The sequence below is a fragment of the Myotis lucifugus genome, unplaced genomic scaffold (genome assembly GCF_000147115.1).
Source record: "Myotis lucifugus unplaced genomic scaffold, Myoluc2.0 scaffold_432, whole genome shotgun sequence".
NCBI classification, from domain to species: domain Eukaryota; kingdom Metazoa; phylum Chordata; class Mammalia; order Chiroptera; family Vespertilionidae; genus Myotis; species Myotis lucifugus.
In genome coordinates, this window is record NW_005871480.1 from 412,567 (window position 1) to 435,406 (window position 22,840).

General features: G+C 43.0%; 1 protein-coding gene across 1 annotated transcript in view; it reads left to right on the top strand.

The window, feature by feature from the left end:
* SDCCAG8 (serologically defined colon cancer antigen 8) overlaps positions 1–22,840 on the top strand; it is a 200,558-nt gene that overhangs the window by 115,538 nt on the left and 62,180 nt on the right. The window contains exons 12-14 of the mRNA XM_023744152.1: positions 5,347–5,474; positions 7,546–7,654; positions 18,310–18,441. Of these exons, the coding sequence (XP_023599920.1) occupies positions 5,347–5,474; positions 7,546–7,654; positions 18,310–18,441 (369 nt within the window). The remainder of the gene's footprint in view (positions 1–5,346; positions 5,475–7,545; positions 7,655–18,309; positions 18,442–22,840) is intronic.

Sequence of the window (22,840 nt, forward strand, 5' to 3'; positions counted from 1 at the left end):
CATTTACAGATATGAAAAGATATTCATATGTATATACTTATGTGTATATTCATATCCGGGCTGTGTCTACTAAGGCGACCTAGAAGCAGCCTTCTCAGTAGCAGTGAGCACCACCTAGTGACAGATCTTGGTTTCTAAAGACCATTCTCCACTAGAAGGCACAAGAGCTCCTTGGACAAGTACTGAGTCCAAGACTGGCACAAGGACATATAAGACGAGATTGTCTAACCACTATCCTGTACACCTGGACCCAATACAAAGTAATGCTGGATGTACACTATAACAGAAAATAAAAAATAAACAATAAAATAAATAAATGAGATGAGCCTGGAGCATCTTGTGGGGATAGAAAGCCTAGAAGGACACGAGAATAATGGAGAGATGTCAGGCAGGAACCAGCTGAAAGTGGTTCCCATGGGCCAAATCTGGGGTGAGATGAACATAAAAATAAATAATGATCCTCATGGATTATCCATGACTCCATGCGGATATCAGTGAGTTAATACAGGGCGGAGGGAAAACTCTTCCTTATAGCACAATATTAACTAATGAACAAGAAGAACGTTAGAGTAGAAAAGTCGCCATTGGCTGTGACACTAGTAGGTGAGTTTGATGTGGAATAGGTTGCTTACATGGTCTTATTGGAAAAAGGAGCGACTGAACCCTTGTATTTCCTTAGTCCATGTGTGAGGCCTCTCCAGGCCCCGATGACACCTTTTCATGCTTAATTGTCAACAAGAAAACACGGAGGTGGCCCATATATGCACATGTGATTGCAGGCAACATGGGTAACTTGGAGGAAAGGGATGTTCCTATTCTTTTTAGTGTATTCGCTCCTTTAAAAAATCAGCTGTATGGAGATCAATGTAGATATCACAAAAATCCATGATTTTAAGTGCGAAATTAAATGTATTTTGACAGATTGCACAGTTTTAACCATTATAATCACGATACCGAACATTTCTATCAGCACCTTTCTATCTGGTGCCCATCCCCTATCTCGGGTCCTGGCAATGCGATCTGTCACTCAGGGTGTAATTTTCTAGAATGTCAATAAGTGAAACCCTACAAGACGTCTTTGGTGCCCGGGTTCTTTAAGGATATGCTTTTGAGGTTCATCCATGTGTCGTCGGTTCTCGGAGCTCGTCCCTTTGTGTTGCTGCTCTGGCGAGTGTTCAGTTGTGAGTCTCTACCACACTTTGTTTATCCATTTAGCACTTAGTGGATATTTAGGTTGTTTCCAGTTCTCAGCGATTATGAATAAATCTTTCAGTCTCATTTTAACAACCACAAAGAAATTCTTTGCCGCCCCCCGCACCCCGCTTTCATTCTGATTGGTAAAATAGGGGCAACCACCAGTCTGGTTAAATGAGATCACCCGTGTCTGAGGACTGAATGAAAACCAGTCGGGAGGACTGATAGCTCTTCTTCATGAGTCTCTCAAACCACAGCTGGAAATAACCTCCCATTTCTCTATGTTTTTTTCTTTATTGTAGTGTATTTCTCTCCTACCTTCTCTCCGTAGTCCTTTTAGGATAAGGACTACGCCATATTTACCTTTATTTGACCCAGTGCCTAGTAGAGTATCTTTCATATAATAGAGTCATAATAAATATTAAATGAATTCATTTACATTTTCTCTAATTTCTTCCTTGGGTGCCTAATTTATTTGTTTTTTATTAATTCTTTCAATCCATTATTGCATTACTCCTAGAGCAGTGATGGCGAACCTATGACACCCATGTCAGAGGTGAAACGCGAACTCATTTTTTGGGTTGATTTTTCTTTGTTAAATGGGATTTAAATATATAAAATAAATATCAAAAATATAAGTCTTTGTTTTACTATGGTTGCAAATCTCAAAAAATTTCTATATGTGACACGGCACCAGAGTTAAGTTAGTTGTTTTTTATTAATTCTTTCAATCCATTAATGCATTACTCCTAGAGTGTTATAAAATGGTTTCCTGCCCAGTCGGCATGGGTCAATGGTTGAGCGTCGACCTATGAACCTGGAGGTTGACCTATGAACCTGGAAGTCACGGTTCGATTCCTGGTCAGGGCACATACCAGTTGTGGACTCCATCCCCAGTATGGGGCGTGTGGGAGGCAGCCAACCAATGATTCTTTCTCATCATTGATGTTTCTCTCTTTCCATCTCCCTTCCTGTCTGAAATCAATAAAAATATATTTTAAAAAATAGGTTTCCTTAAATCAAAATATTTCAATCTCACCTCTGCCTTTACATCACTTACAGCATGACCTTTGAGCAGATTTTGAATTATTTAGGATCCTCTTTTATTTTCAACTATAACGTGACAGGCTTTGATTAAACGGATTTGAGATTCCCTTTCAATTCTCGCATTTTAAGGTTTTATAAAAAATCTGCTAAGTCAGAACAAACCTGCAAGGGGAGAAGGCAACATGGGAGGAAGGGAAGAGAAGGAGGTAGGAAAGCAAAAATGTGCCAAGTTCTCCGCCATGAAAAATAAAAGGTGTAGTTTTTCAAATAGAGTGAACGTTGGACAAGGATTTAAGAAACAAAAGTTGATGTGAACTCAGCATTTGTGGGTGGAGCGTTCCTTTAGATTGTTTTATTGGGAGACCCACAGTAATCATGGTTCCTTTTCTGCATTGAATTTCGGATTTCAGTACTTAGGCACTTTCTCATTCCAAACATTGATGAGAGACTGGCAACCCCTTTGTGAAGGGAAACAGAGCCCCAGTTTGCAAAGGGGAGTCCCGATATGACTGTTGTCTCTGTGTAATGATTAATCCTGCCCTTCCCCCCTCCAGTGGGTATTGGTTTTAACAACGCATCTTATGGTCACCCAGTTATTAGAGATCACAGAGCCCAGGTCTCCCTGCCTGTACCCCAGCTCTAACTCGGGTCTGGCGTGGGGATCTGACTCAGTGAGAGCCCACAAAGCTCTCAGCAGCATCAGCCCCAGCTGCCATGAGAGCCGCCTCTTCCAGCCACTGTCTAACGGAGTGTTTGCCTCCTCATCTAAGACTCGAGCAGGCCCTCCGGCTTCCCTTCAAGACTGCAGCTGCCTCCCCTGTGCTCAGGGCAGAAGGACATTCGTTCATGGAACACTCGCTGCCCATTTCCTAGGCGCCATGTGCCAAGGACTGAGCTGGGCTCAGGGACAGAGAGACAAAGATGACAAAGAAGGCACATGTGTAGAGCAGTAACAGAAGTGCAATAAAGGCCGCCTTAGGAGGATGTCTGCACGCACACCATATATGAAGACACTGAAGACAGGGTATAGTTCACTAGATAAAAATGGAAGGAGAGGGGAGAATTCTGAGCAGGCTTGAAGGAGTGATGTACACTGAGCGGGGGGCCAGGGGCTGGGATGGGGGGTGAGAAAGGGCTGGGGGGAGAGAGCCCAGGAAAACAGAGAGAGACACGTGCAATGATCCATGGCCGGAAAGCCGTGGTGTGACTGAGGAGGAAAGCATGGCCTCATCTGTCCGTTTGTTAAATACAGGAGTTTGGAACTGAGCGCGAGGCAAGGCCTTGGAGCAAACCCAAGGGGGTGTTGTCACTCGAAACGCCGGAAGGGACCCTCCTCACGTTAGGGAGGACCCCTGGTGATTCTGCTTGAGTGAGGTGTGGGTGTATTTTCCTTCTGGAATTTTCCACCACAACATTGCCCCCCGCGTTGACCGGCCTCAATGCAGGCTTTCCTTATGTTGCTCTATAATTAGAAGCCAGCGAACGGAGGTCCCACAGCGGTACATACGCCAGTAGAGATCGCTTTATGCAATTGTTTATTTTCAGTTTGGCAAAGGCAAGGCCGTCAGTATCTCAGTTAGTAAACTGAAGCAGCATGGAGGAGAAGTGCCCGCAAGGGGATCGGCGTTAGGAAGAGCTAAGTTGGTTAATTGAAGGAAACCCTCATCTCACTCACCCAGATTTAGAGTATGAAGAACCAACCTAATGTGTGTGTGTGCATGTGAGCATGTGAGTGTGTATGTGAGCATGTGTGTGAGCATGTGTGTGTGTGTGTGAGTGTATGTGTGTGTATGTAAGCATGTGTGAGTATGTGTATGTGAGCTTGGGTGTGTATGTGTATGTGAGCATGTGTGTGAGCGTGTGTGTGTGTGAGCATGTGTGTGTGTGTGAGTGTATGTGAGTGTGTGTGTGAGCATTGTGTGTGTATGTAAGTGTGAGTATGCGTATGTGAGTTTGGGTGTGTATGTGTATGTGAGCGTGTGTGTGAGCGTGTGTATATGGAGCACACGTGTGTGTGTGTGTGTGTGCGTGCACGCACAGTGTCAGCATCCACAGTGCCTCCTGCCATGAGGTCCTTTGCATCCTCAGGTTCTAGCTCAGGAAGTTTCTCTCTTTAGGAGCCACTGTGATTGGAGAGTGACCATTGGGCCCAATGGACGGGTCTCCATCCAATCACAGTGGGATGGGCGATTGTCTTTATAGCATAGAAAGCGTCTTATCCTGCAGTTTCTCTCCGTGTGACCCACAGGGGCTTCTATTATGAAGTGCCGGGCAAGTGATTCATTTCATACATGTTCACATGATGTGGCTGATGGGCGAAAATATTCCACAAAACATGCACATCCTTTACTTGCCTCCAGATAGAAGCTCCGCCGTTATATTTGTGATTCCATTTTCCTTTGGGAGGGAAGTGGAAGTGGCCTGCAAAGCTTTGTTTCCAGAATTCCAGTCTGGGCGTATTGAGCCCTGCTGTTCCTTTAGCTCCAGGACCTTTGGGAAATAGTAACCAGTCATCAGATAAAAGACTCACCAGGGCCACAACACATGAAGAATGTTATAGCAGCCCTGGCCGGTGTGGCTCAGTGGATAGAGCGTCAGCCTATGGACCGAAGGGTCCTGGGTTTGGTTCCGGTCAAGGGCACGTACCTTGGTGGCAGGCTTCTCCCCGGCCTGGGCTCTGGTCGGGGCTCGTGCAGGAGGCAACCAGTTGATGTGTTTCTCTCACATCGATATTTCTCTCTGCCTTTCCCTCTCGTCCACTCTCTTTAAAAATCAATGGGAAAATATCCTCGGGTGAGGATTCAAGGAAAAGTTACAGCAGAAGGTGTTTGTGTTTCAAGGTTACCAACTACCATCCCTCAGTTGTCATGATTTTTTGATGTGGAAAGTTGAGTCCTGAGTCCACTTGGATGGACGGGCTGTACTTCACATTGTATGAAAGGTCCTTTGGATTTCCCCCTAATTGCGGGGGGAGTGGGGGGAGTGGAAAGACTGTTGTTTCTTATGCTGAACAATTTACTGCATCTCAGCTCCCTGTGGCCCGTGGGGAAGGAATGGGGGTGCGTGCATCTGTGGATTAACTTCTGTCTCCTCCCTGCCTCGCAGACTGGAAAAAGAGACCATTCAGCAGAGCTTCAGCAGCGAGGCCAAGGCCCAAGCCCTTCAGGCCCAGCAAAGGGAGCAGGAGCTGACACAGAAGATGCAGCAAATGGAGGCCCAGCATGACAGGACCGGTAGGTGGGGGGCGGGGGGGCCAGAGCGGGGCCCGCGCCCGCCAGCCGGGCCCACGCCTCACTGTGAAATGACATCAGGAACACCTGTAACCTTTGGCTGGCCGAAGGGAGCAGATGCTAACTACACCGGAGATTCCGAATTACATATTAGTTAGCGTTTAAGAGGGAGAGCGGGAAGCAGTGCCCACTGTCTGTTGATTTCGGAATGCTGCTCTCACATCTGCTGCACCATCTGGATTATGAGTTTATTTACCTGTGTGCAAGGAACGGAGAGCTGAGAGGGACCACAACAAAGTAGAAAAACAAAGGGCTTGTTTTTGGCTGGGTTCGCGGGCACACATGTTACAGAAAGAAAATAGCATCCGACGCTCTGCGGGAAGCGCTCCGAGCTCCCCGTTAAAGTCTCCTGAATAGCGAGGAACGGCTCCCACAGACCACGCATTAGAGCGCCTCTAAGAGCCTAATGAGTCTGCTTCCGCATCCAAACTGGAGAAAAGCTTTCGCCATTAATCGGTTCTTAATTCACTGTCGCAGCTGGATGTCATTCAGCGGCTCCAAATGGATACGTTCCTTTATTTAATCTTTGCAGCTTCGAACATTTTTAGCATTTGGACGCCGCCCCCGCCTGCCCCCCAGCCCAGTTGCGGGTGATGTGTAATCCGTGGCATTCTTCAAGTTCTCCCAACTGCTGTGGAAATTCACTAATACAAGGCATTGACCACAGCTGGCAGCTTGGCTAAAAATTGCCATCTTTCATCGCGTTGGCGCTGTTCTGCAGGCCGAGTTGGCCAGCAACTCCTTACCTTTCATTCGAAAGGAAAATGCCCTTTGAAACAGGCAGTTGGGTTTGTGCAGTCGGGGTGGGGTGCGGGTCTTTGCACTTCTGAGTTGTGTGTTCGCAGACAGTGTTAGTCACAACAGGGCTGGGGCAACTCATTACGATTCCTCGCCACATCCTCCAGGCTGATCGTCCCGGTAAACAAAAGTTTCATTGATCCGCCTCTTGCAGAAAAATGTGGCTTACTTTCCAGTGCTTTGATTTATTGTGCTTTGAGTGCTTTCTGCTCCAAGGGAAAAGAAATAAAGGGCCTTCGGAAGCCTCACACTTAAAGGTGATTTGCACCTGATTTACTGCCCACGGGATTTGATGGCTTGGTCAAAATTTACCGCACATTCTCTAAGCTGAAACATGGCTAACGTGCCATTCATTAAATAATCTCTTTACTTAGGAAGAGGCAAACGTTGTATTGAGTCACGTAATTTCCTCCAGCAACTTTATTAGAGACTTTCTCCTACTAGAATGTGTCACACAAAAAATGAAAATTTGCCAGACTTATTAGATGTTTTCCATGAAAAGAAAAAAGGAGGAAATTAGAGGCTAAGTTATTGTTTGCCTCTACTGCTAGCAGGATCCTCGTGGTCATGGAGTTGGGCCGATCCCCGAGCAAGATAAGATTATGGAACTGTAGAACCATCTTAACAACACTTCCTCTTACGTTGCACAAAAATACCACACTCTCTTCAATCTCTTTGACCAGATCTTCATTGAGGCTCATACTGTTGACAGTGAAATGAGATGACATATTTGACCTTCATATGCAAGGTTGGCAGGGTGGGTAATGAAATATGCGAGCAGACATGAAACATCAAGCATGAATGACAGCATAGAAGAGAGTTCCTCAATACCTCAGTTTTGAGTTATCTGATTGTAATAATTGTTGACACTTTATAGTAAAATTGTCCAAATAAAAATATCATATCTTGCATATTACAAGATATAAGCATATATGACTCCACTGGGGTATTGAGTAATCTAGTAACGTGTTGAAACATGACACCACGCTGGTGTGATCAGAAATGTTTCTGGTGAGTAATTCTTCGAAAAATAACTGTCTCGCAAGATTCAGAGTCTCACCAGGTGAGCAGCCCTTTGACTGAGGACATTGAACGTGACCTCGTAGCATATGGGACGTGGGTAGCGTCTTAGCGCGTTTACACTCTACATATGGAAGCACTGCAGAGCTCCAGCCATAAACATCTTATGTTGGTGGGGGGTTATTGTTATTTCTAGAAAGTGAACAGTATTCATTGCTGACCTCCCAGAATGCATTTTTGACAAAGTTAAAGGAAGAGTGCTGTACGTTAGCCAAGAAACTGGAACAAATCTCTCAAAAGAGCAGGTACGTGATATTATGTAATACTTTCAGAGCACTGTTTGTTTAAATTCTGTAATTTTTCTTTAAAGCACAGCATTTCCACTATTTTACAGCCGAATGTCAAAATTAGATATAGTAGTCCCCCCTTGTTCATAGTTTTATTCTTTTTTTTTTACATATATATTTTTATTGATTTCAGTGAGGAAGGAAGAGGGGGAGAGAGAGAGAGACATCAATGATGAGAGTGAATCATTGATAAGCTGCCTCCTGCACGCCCCACACTGGGGACCGAACCCATAACCTGGGCTTGTGCCTTGACCAGGAATCAAACCTTGACCTCCTGGTTCCTAGGTCGATGCTCAACCACTGAGCCACGCTGGCTGGGCAGTCACCTTTATTTTACTTAATGATGGCCTTAAAGCACCAAACTAGTGCTGCTGGCAATTCGGACATGCCACAGGGAAGTCCTAAGTGCTTCCTTTAAGAGAAAGTGGGAGCACAGGATAATAAGGTATTTTGAGAGGTTGGAAGAGAGAGAGACCACAGTCATGTGGTTTTTATTATAGTATATTGTTATAGTTACTCTATTTTATTATTAGTTCTGTTCATCTCTTACTGTGCCCCGTTTATAAATTAAATTTTATCAAAGGTCTGAATGTACACGAAGAAACAGATTTTTCAAGCATCCACTGAGGTCTTGCAACATATCCCCATGGATAAGGGGGGACTCCTGTGTGTGGTGATATATTTCCTGGGAAATGTTTCCTCTGTATGAACATCTTCTTAGTCGTCCATACATATACCTGGGTGTTCTTTTCATAATTATGAATCTGTGCTGTTATTTGACTTTTTTAATGGTTAGGATTGAAAACTAGGAAATTTCACAACACAAAGGTCAAGATGGCAACCCTTGTAACAAAGGATGCAGATGAGTCAAGCAGTTTCCAAGTCTTATGTTGTTACGTGTAACATTTCCATCCATTATCACAGTTCTCTTTAGCTGTACACAGACAAAAGCCATCTTTAGGTCAAATAATAATAGTTGGAATGTGTATCTATAGAATGGAAGGTGATACTTTGAAATAAATAAACTAAAACCATCCTTTCCTTCCCTTTCTAAAAGTATTTTATTTTAATGAGCTAGCCACCGTGCATTTTATATGTACACTACTCTTTTAGAAACCCACTGATTGGGATTTTATTGAATTTTTTCTGCACACTTTGTAATAGGATTATCTCAATGAATGAATGATTTTATATTCCACATTGTAAAAAGCCTGAGTTCCCCTCTCAGCTCTGGCAAGAACTGTAATCTCAGAGAAATTTATTTGACCTGTTTTGAGCAGTGGGTCCCTCTGGTAAATGAGCGCTATTGGACAGCATCCTTTGAACTGAACCATCAAAGGCAACATTCACGTAATTAGCTAGATATCAAATGTCACATTACCCTATAACCTAAGGAGAAAGTTACCTGCGTAGCTTCCCTTCTGTGTTTTTCTGAAACTCACTTCGATCTGCACAGAGCAAGCAGTATGGCCCAGCAGCTCGTCTACTGACTTAGGCATCTCATTCAGAAAGGATTTCTTAGTGGATCAGAGCATGTAATCACTCTGAGTCCTACCTGGGGTTCCTCCATCAGTGAGCTGGCTTAGCGATAGAATCCCCATCCCTGAGTCTTTGGGGGCAACCCGGAGGCTTAGGACTCCACTTCTCTCTGCCCACAGGCAGGCAGGGGCTCCTATAGCCACTGAGAACTGCTCTGACACGTGCTCCTTCTTAGCAAATACTAATTATTGATCTCATAGAGGAAGGGAGAGGGAGAGAAACATCAGTGATGAGAGAATCGTTGATCAGCTGCCTCCTGCACGCTCCTACACTGGGGATGGAGCCCGCAACCCGGGCATGTGCCCTGACCGGGAATTGAACCCTGACCTCCTGGTTCATAGGTGGGCGCTCAACCACTGAGCCACACCGGCCAGGCTGCAAATACTAATTAAATATCTTGTATGGGTAGGGGAAGGCTCAGGACCCACAATGCCAGCTATTTTCAGGAAGTCTGACAAGGAAACCCATGTGATTTTGTCATGAAAGAGATTTATAAAATACCAACAGGAGCTGTTCCTAACGAGAAATGTTTGATTTGCCTCACATAGATCCAAGCATAGGTAATTGTTAGAAACAAACCAACTGAATTATATAATTTAAGAAAAATTATATTGATCTGGGGTTTACAATACCATATTTTAAGATTGCTTTGTGATTGATTATTGATTAATTATCTTGCTTTCTGAGGAATAACTCAGGAAATTGAAGTGGATAAAAGGGAAAGGGGTGCTGTATTCTCGGTAAATATGATTTCATTCTCACAACAGCTGGAGTCAGGAATTACAGATGAGGAAACCAGTCCACAGAGTGTTTAAATGGCTGGGGAGTGGGAGAGCTAGGGTCGCACCTTAGGTATTTCTGGTTGCAAAACCGAAGATCTTACAAGTGCAGTATTTTACATCTACTGCTAAAAAATCCAGGACAAGTAGTTATGATGGGAACCTTTGGGGGAAAAGTTAATCTTTAAATCCCCAAGGAGAAGTGGGCGTACTGGGCAGGTGAGTGGGTTTACCTGTGCCCTGTTCCCGGGGCCCCCTACATCCTGCTGCTGGTCTGTCAGCTTACCCTGTGCTGGTCTAGTGAACTTGAACCTCAACCCCAGCTCCTCATGCTCTGATTCCTGTAGCTCTTGACCACTGCTTTATCCATTGAATGTGTTTCTTTCATCTGACACACAGAGGCGCTCAATATGTATTTGTTGAATGAATGAATGAATGAATGAATGAAACAAGTGTGGTGCTCTCCCCACCCCCAATCCTGATTGACTCTGGTTCCAGCCTGTCCCTTTGTTGATGACCCAGGGAATGTGCAGTAAAAACCACTTGGGAATTCAGAGAGAAGCAGGTTTGAATCCACTCTGCCATGTAGCTTCGTAACCGTGGGCGCAAACCCCAGCTTCTCCCTGTGTAAGGACATGTCTAACACCGTGTGTGGGATTGCTGTGGGAACTGGAAATTTAGAGAGAGACACAGGTACACATCCAGACATAAAGCACCAAGCACAGCGCTGGGCCAGGGGCGCACATGGCTGCTGTGTCACCGCTGGCGTGGTGCTGAGGGTGGGCACTTTGACCTCACTTCACCTGGCTGCTATTGGTTTTGCTGGGGTCTGAGGGCTATTTCCTGAGCGACATAAAGTCATCATTACAAGGAAAACCTTTGTACTAAAGGCAAAGGAAAATCAGATGTGCGTCTGGTAGTGATTCGGGTCTTGCCCTGGCCAATGCCTTGTTTTGTAAATCTGAAGAATTAAAACAGCACCGCCTGTAACTTCACAAGTTGATCCCAAGCTAAGGCCTGCAAACAGCAAACACTCAATAAATTGTTCCTTATTATTATTATTTTTAAATATATTTTTATTGATTTCAGAGAGGAAGGGAGAGAGAGATAGAAACACCAATGATGAGAGAGAATCATGGATCGGCTGCCTCCTGCATGCCCCCAACTGGGGAGCGAGCCCACAACCCGGGCGTGTGCCCTTGACTGGAATCGAACCTGGGACCCTCCAGTCCACAGGCCGATGCTGTATCCACTGAGCCAAACCAGCCAGGGTTTGTTCCTTACTAGTGTTAAAACTTTAAACAGCTTCTCAACTTTATAAAATAAGTATCTTATGTGTCTCACAAGAATATAATCCACAGGGTAAATTGTAATTTTAGAGTTTTTTGTTTGTTTACCCTTAAACTTTTCAATTCAGCCTCATTCCCCCTGACTTTATGTAAAGACTATGAGATTTTCAAAATTCATGCAAAATGTAACATTCCGTTTTGATACTGCTCTCTGCTTTGAAACCACCTATAACGCTTGAAGAGCTCAGAGTGTTTCTTTTTGAATAAAAATTATAAACTTATTAAACCGTCAGGAAGCCCTCCCACACCGTAAACTTCGGGGATTAGTCATTTCCCCTGAACTCTGAGTGAGGAGATCTTGGAGTGCTGTCATCCCGGAACTCAGGCTCCAAAATGACTATTTCAACCACGTGGTACATTTAATCCAAGTTTGCTTCTGATTTCTGCAGTAAAAGTTTTCCTGAAAGTAGGTGTATCTTATTTTGTATCTGTCAACAATTGAAAGCGCATTTTTACTGCTCCCCCTTGTCTTAGTGGCATTTCTCTAAGAGTTTCACATTATCCAAAATCCCACACTAAACCCATGGGTTCATTCCATTTAAAATAAGCTTTCTCCTTACTCACAGATCTAGTCATTTGACTGGGGCCCGTGCAGAATGACTGGGAAAGTGACAGCTGGGGCTAGCCATGCCTTACACCAGTGGTTCTCAACCTTCTGGCCCTTTAAATACAGTGCCTCATGTTGCGACCCAACCACAAAATTATTTTTGTTGCTACTTCATAACTGTAATGTTGCTACTGTTATGAATCGTAATGTAAATATCTGATATGCAGGATGGTCTTAGGCGACCCCTGTGAAAGGGTTGAGACCCACAGATTGAGAACCGCTGCCTTACACTCTGCCTCTCCGCCCCAGCCTCCCGGGGAGGTGTTCAGAAGCGGTTCCCACGTGCATGCGTGCGTGTGTGCATGTGTGTGTGTCTGGTGTGTGTGTTTCTCCCCCATAGCGGTGCCTATTGCTTCTGTCCTCTGAAGCCCTGTGATTAGCCTTGTGCATATTCCACGCTGCAGCTGCGGTGCCCCCAGCCCGGGGCCTGTGACTGGCACGTCCCCTTTAAAAACCAAAAATGAGGGGCCCCCGGTGCGTTTTGTCTCTCTTGTGCTTGCCCGCCAGACCAGAGGGTTCACCCGTTTCCTTCCGTGGACGCCAGGCAGACATTCTGGCCGATGCTCCCTGAAGCTCACATGCACTCAGCTCCCCTCCCCCCTCATTCCCCAGGCGCTGACAGCTCCCTGCAGTTGCAGGGTAGTTCTTGAACTTGGGAAGTGGAGCTATTTAAATACCTTCAAGCTGCTACGATTTTTCTTTGCCCAAGTGTAAGAAGGGTTCCCTCTCCCCGGCACGTGGATGAATGAATGAATCGGCCGTGAAATGTGTGCGGTGCAGTGTGGCCTAACGGGCCGGGGACACCCGGAGAGGCTGGGCTGGTCCTGAGCACGTGCTGGGGTTCAGCCTCTCAACACTCCCACGTTGGGAAGAACAGGACGTGGAGCGCAGAACCGGGTGACATGGTTTTGCTTCTGTTCTTTCTTTTCCATCCTTGTCGCTCTCTGGGTTGCTCGGCTGGTGGATTGATGGCTAACCCTGCCCATTGTGGATTTGTGATCTGCGTTTTGTAATTAAGAGGAACAATGGGAGTCCATTGGGCCTCGTTATATATAATGGTTGGTTTAATTTGTTTCACTTCTATCTTGTTAATTGTAAATTGATCATTAAGATTTGAATTCTAATCTGTCACCAGGGTTGTGGGTATTGAGGCTAGAGCAATGAGCCCGGTTTTAATCACTGATGATGAGAAACAAATTTTATAATTTTGGTACATATTGCAGTTCATATATTTTAACACTGTACTTTATGGTGTTATAAATATTGTTAAATGACTTTTAGTGTAGTTTTACTGTGTGGACTATAATGTATAAATTATATTACTGTTTTGGCAACAGTAGGTATCCAACTGTGTGAGTTTAATTGAAGTAAAGAACACACACCCGGCTGAACTAGTTTTTTTTCTGCATGTTTAGATGCTACAAAAATTATATTCTGTAAGAGGAGACTGGTGTCAGACTCTGCTAATTGTTACCAAAAGTCAAATGAGAATCTAGAAGTATAAAAAATTAGGGGTCATGTTTTCTCTTAAAAAGCAATTATCGCTGTAATCCTAATAATAGTAAAATATTATATTTCATGCCAGTGCAATTACACACTATTGCTGGTATATAAAAACGCAGGGGAAAGTTCATGCTTCTGTAAAGCCAGAATTTACCTACATTTTCTATGAAAATGGGTTAAAGTCAATTATCCTTTTGTATGACACTAGAATCGTCCTGCCACACATGTAATCTCAGACTAACCCAGAAACTTGTAAGTTTACTCTTTCAACTTTGCAAACTATTCTTTCATTCAATATACCACTGGCTCAAGGCAGATAAAAGATCGTGTCCATGTACATTTATCAAATTCTTTTTGAACATTGGAAGTTGGTAGGCAAATTATCATTATAAATAAAAAAAAGCCCCAAAAATATGCAAAGCAGAAAAAAATATTGTAGCAATAAAATACCTGATAGTCATATGAACGTTACTAGTGACATTTATATTTTTGTGACTCTAGGAGTAAGGCATTCTCAATATAGGGCATTTAGATACAGATACAAAGATGAATTAAAGAAAACATTTTCTGGGACAATACCATCCAGCTAACTATTGTTAATTTTCTATGTGCATGTAAATGTGTATGTAGCCTACATTTATATTGTGAATGAGCTTATACTATAAATATAGTTTTGTATTCTGCCTTTTCACTTAATATTGCCTCATGATCATTTTTCTAGATCACTAAATGCTTTGGAAATATAATTTTAATTGAATCATTTGTATGCACAAGACATTTAAGATGTTTCCAGTTTTTAACTGTTATGAATAATAGAATGATAATTTTGTACATAAATCTGAATTTTTGATGATTCCGTTAGTGGAGATGCCTAAATGGGGATTGTTTTGGTCCAAAGACGATGAACCCCCATAAGACTATTAATGTGTGTTACTGTGTTCAAGTTCTAAATAAATTCTGCTCATGGTATAGATGCACACATATCAGTGGGAGAAGTGAGAGACTAAATAAAAAAAGTGAGAGGCAATTTTGCACAGTGGGTAGAACAACCCCTGTAGAGAGACCTGTGTTTGTGCCTGAGCGTGGCTAATCGCCATCGGAGTGACTTTAGGCAAATCATTAAGCTCATGTTTACTCTCCAAGAAGAGGAAATAAACACTTACATTGTAGGATTAATCGAGACCATTAATATAAAGGATGGATTTCCCTATCTGGCATAGAGTCGGCATGCAATCAATATTTGACTATAATCTGGTTTTATTATGAATTTCTCTGAATAATAGCAAAATTGAATACATTATAAATGTCTATTGGCCATTTGTTTCTTCTTCTGTGACTATTTTTCAAGTCACTTGTATTTTTTATTAAATTGGGATATGAGTGGGGATAGCACTTTATTAAATAACATCTCTAATCTTCCTTTGTTTCATTTTGTGTGTTTCCAGTTCCTTTTTAAATTTTTCAAAAACTTGTTCTCGGTTCTTTTTGCTCTTATGAATTTTTAAAAAAACCGAAGTGACTTTATTTTTTTGTTTTAAATACGTGTCCATTGTGAAAATTCAGAAAATCTGGGGAAAGAAACAAAATGTAATTCCCAATCCTGCCACTAAGAGTTAGAGATAATCCATATTAATATGTGGTACACATGTCAAAGTATTTTTTAATTATAAAGTAGAATTCCTGTCTTATCAGCATCATATTTTTTTAAAATATATTTTATTGATTTTTTACAGAGAGGAAGGGAGAGAGACAGAGAGTTAGAAACATCGATGAGAGAGAAACATCGATCAGCTGCCTCCTGCACATCTCCTACTGGGGATGTGCCCGCAACCCAGGTACATGCCCTTGACCGGAATCGAACCTGGGACCTTTCAGTCTGCAGGCCGACGCTCTATCCACTGAATTCCTGTCTTATCAGCATCATATTTTTAATATGGTTTTATTGATTTTTGAGAGACATAGAAGGGAGAGGGAGAGAGAGAGAAACATTGATCGGCTGCCTCCTATCCACCCAGCACTGGAGATTAAGCCTGCAACCCTGGGCATGTGCCCTGACTGGGAGGCAACCCTGTGACCTCTCGGTGCATGGGAGGACGCTCAACCAACTGAGTCCCACCGGCCAGGGCTCAACGTCATATTTTCAGGTCAATAAATAACACCAGTAGATAGCCACATTATGAGAATAGCATCTTGATATTCCTTCGTGTAAGTAATGTAATCAAGTCTTCTGTTGACAAATTTCTGGGTTCAGTTTCCAGATGTTGCATTGCAGAGCAAGGTTGCTCCATGAAGCAATGCTACCATGAACATTATGATTTCTTGTGAAAAAGTTTTATATTTCTATATTATAAAATCTATGTTTCCATTGTGATTTTTCCTTTAAAAAGGTGACTTTTTTTCTGGAAAAGTACCTAAAATTAGATAATTATTCTTCTGCATTTTTTCCTAATTTGGTTTATAGATTTTTTTTGTCCTTTCAGAATTTTATGTTAGTGCATAGTGCATATTGTGATAGGAGGTACTAGTCTTGGAAGAAAACAAAATTAACCATTTCTTAGAAAACTGCCCCTAATTCTTATACTGTATGTGATTTTGAAAGGAGAAATGTAAGTCATTAACTCATTTGGGCTATTTCAAATATCGGTAAATTCTTATTAGGAGAAGCAAATGGAGGTTGAGTGTTTGATCTGAGCCTGAAAATGAGGTAATCCATGCCCTCATGTATAATCTAGTAAAGAAGATGAGGCCTAGAGCACAGCCTTGAGGAATAAATTATAGGCTAATGCATGCATGAAGGCGAGAGGTAGCTTCAGAAAACGTGCTGACATATTGAGAACCGCTAGGTAGTAATCAGGGCAAGTTCCCTTTGACGTGACAGGTGAACCAAGATGAAAACAAATTGAGGTCGGAGGTGAACAAAAGGTGAGAGATGGCATCACCCCTGGGAAGCGGTTGGGTCCTTGGGATGAATTCCTTTAGCAACGTTAAAGCTTTTCTTCACCAGCAAGAGCAGTGAAGAATCCTTTCTTTGGAGGGAAATAATTTTACCTCAAGTCTTACTTCAACTTCAAGAAACAAGCCAGTCATTAACTCATAATTTAATATGCAAGAGTTTTAAACTCTCTGTTCTAACCAGCAAGAGATGGTGGTCGTGGGAGCCATGTTAAATTAAAAGGAGGACAAGGATACGATTTTTCTTGGACAGACATCTTTCTGATCTTCGAATTTTGAGATTTGCGCTAGTCATCGAAGACACTGAATAGGGAACGTATTTCCTGAGGGACATCAGCCATCACCGGAGTAGGTATCCACAGTCCCAAATGAAATGCGTGAAGACAGAAAGGGGGTTGGAGGAGTGGTTCCTGATGTAGCAAAGTAGAGGAAGGTGATCTTAAGTGTCTCCTGAAGCAAGCTGCCTGCTCTCGGGATTCCAGACAACCTTGGAAGGCAGGCATGGTACAAAGACTGAAACCAAAATGTACAGTTTCACCCCCACCATGAAGCCAGGTGACTGTCCCTCTTCCCCCCAGAGAACTAGAGGCATCGTCTCTGAAGAGAGTCAACCAGCAGGCTCTGGGTAAAATAGGGGCGCTGACATTAGAATGGAGGGACTAGGAGAAAGCCTGCATTCAGAAAGGTGAGATCCCCGCCCTCTATTTCCGCCCAGCTCCTCGGCCACTGACAGTCGGGTTGTACACAGGAGGCAGGAAACTGGAGGCGACTTCTCTTGAGAAACAGAAAGGCCACAGCGGGAAGGAGTACAGATACTGCTATTGGGAATCTCCCACCGGCCACTCAGTTGCTCTTACACTGAAGCCCACTTGTTTGGGCAAAATAAATGTACACAGATGCAAATCTAATATATAAAAGGCCAGTGGCCGTAACGCCAGAATGACCAAACGACCTGTCACCAGGAGGTGCATTGATGGGTCCCTCGGTGGCAGCAGGAGGGACTCTGTGTCCTGAGGCGGCAGTGGGCAGGACTCTGGGTCCTGCGGCCATGGCAGGTGGGACTCTGGGTCTCACACGATTTCGTGCGCTGGGCCTCTAGTGTAATCATAATATACCACTTAGACAGCAAGGATCAATACGTAGGTAGTCTTTATAACAAATACTGATAACGATTTAACCACAAGTTAAAATGCTAATAATGACATTGACAAGGTGGAGATGGGAGTAGAGGGCATATAAGAAGAGTTTGATCTTCCTCTACCATAATGGATCAGTATACAATTTTAATTAATGAAATATGAGGTATTGATGTAAGCAAATTAAGAAATACAAAGATAAATACCCGAAGAAATAGCTTTAAAAATTTTGAAAGTATTTGTCACTGCTCAGCTGGGTAGGGGGGTCCAGGGGCAGAGGACTGCCAGTTGTCAATATTATGCCTTTTGAAGTTATATGATTTAATCGTGTGCCATTAAATGAGCGGTGGTACTTAAAAGAAACTACTCTCTATTATAGAAATTATATGTGGGGTTGCTCCATTAATAGCCTGCTGCTGGCCTAAAATAGACAACTCAGTAACTATTCGATAAATGAATGATGGCCTTTTTAAAAGGGATTTGATCATTATCATTGTCGTCTGGTTGGAGAAGCCATCTCTTTTGGAGTAAGTTGTTACTCCTTTATCTGTCTGCCGCTTGAGTCACTGCCATATAGACCCCTCTTCCAGACAGTTTACAATTTCTGATGTTACTTTACATAACTTTTTTATTTTCACTGTTATGTTTAAATATGGAGTTTCAGACAATGTGAAGGTTATGCAATCAAAACAAGCTCTAGCAGTAAGAACCTCCAACATTTCTTATTTTTGTGCTCTCACTTCTCTAGATCTGCAACAGCTCAGCTCAGTCAGGAGAAGAGGTACGCATACGGCAAACTGAAAAAGTTACAGGAAAGAAACGATGAGTTGGAGGAGCAGTGCGTCCAACACGGGAGACTCCATGAGATCATGAAGGAAAGGTAAGAAAGCTTTAATAGTCACCTGACGTGCCCTATAAACCTGTTTGGTTCGTAAACAGACTAGGAATTGCCGTGCAATAAATAGAATCCATGATTACTCGGCTACTTAAGGGACGTGCTCCAAACCCCATACTTTTATGTATTTATGCTTTCTCCGCTTAGGCTATTCTTATAATACACAGAGAACAGTTAAGACGAGAGCACACCTCCTCTTAACTGTTCTCTAAATACATAGGAGTAGATGTAATACAGAACACTGTAGGAAAACCGTCACCTTTAAAGTGTATTTTGGTAATGTGATATGGAGGAATTTCAAAAGTTCTCCTCCAGAAATTAGGTTCTGTAGGCTTTTTGTAAGATGTAGCAGGCCTAAGAAGGTCAAATATCTAAGCAGAGGTGGTACTGAGAGTGTTGCTAGAGTCAGGATTGGACTTCAAACCCTATGGTTCAGGGGGGGCAGGGTAAGAGATCAACCGAAGGACTTGTATGCATGCATAAAAGCATAACCAATGGACACAAGACACTGGGGGGTATGGGAGGCCAGGGGAAGGTCAAGGGGAGGGAAAAAAAAGGAGACATATATAATACTCTTTGTAATACTTTAAGCAATAAAACAAAATTAAAAAAAATATGTTGAGACTTAGATATCTGACTTATTGAAATAATTCAGTGATCTAATGCTGAGTAAAGTCTGTTACTTAAAGGAAAAAAAACCCTCTGGTTCTCCTCAGTGGTGTTTCTGTGAGAAGGTTACTTACCCTCTCTGAGCATCGGTTTCTTCATCTGTATTGGGGCTAATAAAGCCCACTTTGCAGTTGAACATAAAGATCAAAAGTAACATATAGAAAGCATGTGGCTCATACTAGCCATCTACTCGACAGCATCATGACATCGATTCTTTTTCCAGATGAAGAAGCGCAGGCTCAGAGAGACTGATGAATTGGCTCAAGGCGGCCGATTAAGTGTAGCGTTCCAACTTGATCTTCATCTTTTGACTCCAAACTCCTGTCCTTTTCTGTGCAGTATTTTCGTAACAAACACAGCCCCTTACTTCCTGTAGATGTATCATCTATAATTTCTGTGTAAGGATGAATTCCAGTGTTTTGCACCACACAGTGAACAGGCCTCCATGGGTGCTGGCGTCCACACCACACACATGACAACAGCAGTCAGCCTTTGGGGGGTGGGGGTGGGGGGTTGTTTCTGCAAGGACCAGAGAGTAAAATATTTTGGGCCTTGGGAGTCACACGTGGTCTCTGTCCACACAATTGTCTTCGTTTTGATTTTGACTTGGTTTTTACAACCTTTATATAAACAAAAACCATTCTCGGCTAGACGGTCAACCATTACATTTGTATATTGCCTCAAGTCCCCAAATACACTCACACTGTTATCTTACCTTGAAGCAAAGCTGGAAAGTAGCTGTTGGTATCACTGCCGTTTGCAGATGGAGAAGGCAGGCTCAGGAAGATCAGGTTGCCAGCTGAGGGCCAGATAGCAAATTCATCAGTCATTCACTCGACAAATATTTATTGATTGCTATTATGTGTCATGTTCTGCACCACCTGCTGGGAACATAACAGCAAAGTAAATACCGTTCCCAGTCTAATCGGGAAACTGGAAGAGCTTCCAGCCTTAGGGGGCAGATGAATGTTGATGAATAATTTTATAAATATCTAATCAATTGCAGTAAGGATCAGTTCTATGAGAGAGAAATGTACTTTGTGGTGCAAGCACATTTTAGAAGGAGATTTGTCTTGACCAGGAAAAGTTTCCATGAGAAAATAACAGCTGAAATGAATCTGTCCGCAACAGGGTAGGGATCACTAGCCTTTGATAGCAGGATGGGCAAACTGTGCCCCAGCCACAGCCTCCGTGTGTGGCTCAGGAACCTACACATGCTTGTCACTTGCATGTCTGTGGCTGTTTCCGCACGACAATGTCAGGGTGGGGCAGCTGAGGCAGAGACCATGACCTGTTGGCCCACAGTCTAAAATATTGACTATCGTTGGGCTTAATGAATGGACATCACTGGTTACATTTACAAAAATATTTTTAGTAGAAGATTCAGTGCAGAAACCATATCAGAGTGGACCGAAAAGTGAGTGTGAGTAGAAAAACTGACATAGCAGATTTCAACCTCTATTTTACGAGACGTGAAAGGGAAAGTGGAACAAGCAAGGCAGACAGACCAGCCACGCGGTGGCGGGAAGGTGCACTGGGAGGGGCATTTGGGAGCAGAGAATTTTTGTGTTAAGTCAGAGTGGATGTGAATGTAGTAAATTCTGGTTGCCGAGGTCATTAAAGTTGTAAAGTCAGGAAAACGACATTTTTCAACAACTGGTTTGGAGCTCCTGGTGTCTACAGAGGCCATCCAGAAAATTCATGTTAAAGATAGCAGTGGCATTATTTTCTATTTATGTTTTATTTTTATTTTTTAAACATATTTTTATTGTTGATAGTATTACAGGTATCTTCCATTTCCCCCCTTAACCCTCTCCTCCTAGCCCCGGTGCATGAAATGCGTGCATGGGTAGGGTCCCTAGGCCTGGCCGGAGATCAGGGCTGATCTGTGGGGTGACCGGTGGGGCGACAGGGGGGCCCCCGCTGCACCCACCTTGGCTGGCCTGGGCCTGCAGGCTGGGGCGGCTCCTGCATTGAGCGTCTGCCCCTTGGTGGTCAGTGCACGTCATAGCGACCAGTTGTTCCACCAGCTGTTCAGTCAATTTGCATATTAGGCTTTTATATATATATAGATAAGTTCTTTGGTTTATCTCTTCTCATCCCCCCAACCCCACATCAAGGTATGTCAGTCTGTTCCACGTCTCCATGCTTCTGGTCTTATTTTGTTGGTCAATTCATTTTGCTTATTAGATTCTACAAACAAGTGAGATCATGTGATATTTGTCTTTCTCAGATTGGCTTATTTCACTTAGCATGATAGTCTCCAGGTCCATCCATGCTGTCCCAAAGGAAAGAGGTCCCTCTTTTTTACAGCTGCATAGTACTCCATTGTGTAAATGTCCTACTAGTTATATTGTAGAGTGAGCATCGGTTCGTATATTTCCCCATAGAATATAGATCCGTGTGAGCCCCACAGTGTATGCAGAGGTAACGAGCCCTCGAGCCGGTGAAGACCGCTGAGCGGGCTCACATGGACTCATGTGGTCAAGTTCTCTGTCACAACCCCCCAGCCGTCTGGCTGTTCTGTCACTTATACAGCGTCACATCATGTGTTTTTTTTCTTATATTAATTATTATCTAAATTGTTTGCATAAAAACTATTGACTGAAGACATGGAGCTGCTGATTGAAAGGTAACTAATAATGAGTTTAAAAATTGGTCTTCTATAAACTAATCTCAGAATGATCTTTAATAAATCGGTAGTATTTTTCTAATAGGAATTTTATTCCCTGGAAACAAATGTTAAAATAGGAAATAGATGACTGATTTTTATCTCATTTGATATTTCAGATTGGGGAGAATTAAGACTGTTCACTATTTTCAGAAAGTACAGTGGGGCCTTGACTTATGAGTGTCCCAACTAACGAGCTGTCTCTTGGCAGATTTTTTGCATTGAGTTGACAGAGTAATTTGAGTTAACGAGCTCCTTAACGAGCTCCGTCTCGGTCCGATTTACTTGTAACTCAAGGCCTCACTGTACTTGATATGAGCAGTCTGGCTGAAATCTCTTCTCTGTTTGGGCCAAGAGCATATTATGGAGGATAAGCTAATTTCTTGAGTTGTTTTCCGCAGGGATAGCATGCAGACTGTTGGCGATGGGAACTTAACTGATTAAAGGGAATGTTTGGTTTTGGGATAATATCTTTATGATATAGAGTGATATTTTCTGAGCGTTTTTTTCTAGAAATTAATTCATTTTGCAAATGGCTGTGACCCATGTAGTGTAGTGTAGTGTGTGTGTGTGTGTGTGTGTGTGTGTGTGTACAGGGGCAGAACCACTTACCATTTTGCAGAAATACAGTGGGGCCTTGACTTACGAGTGTCCCGACTAACGAGTTTTTCGAGATACGAGCCGTCTCTCGGCCGATTTTTTGCTTTGAGTTGCGAGCTAAAATTCAGATATCCCACCGCTAGTTGGCGCAGCAAACATCACAGTGAACACCACAACATCAGCCCAGCATCACATGTCTCACTCGTTCACTTTTTGATTTGACATACGAGTAATTTGAGTTACGAGCTCCATCAAGGAACAAATTTAACTCGTAAGTCAAGGCCCCACTGTATAGAAAAGCAGCATTAAGTGGCCTTTGAGCCACTCTTTTCCACGATATTTGAAGTTTTGTTGTTGTTAATCCTCACCTGAGGATATTCTTTCCATTGATTTTTAGAGAGAGAGGAAGGAAGGTGTAGAGCAGTGGTTCTCAACCCTTGGCTG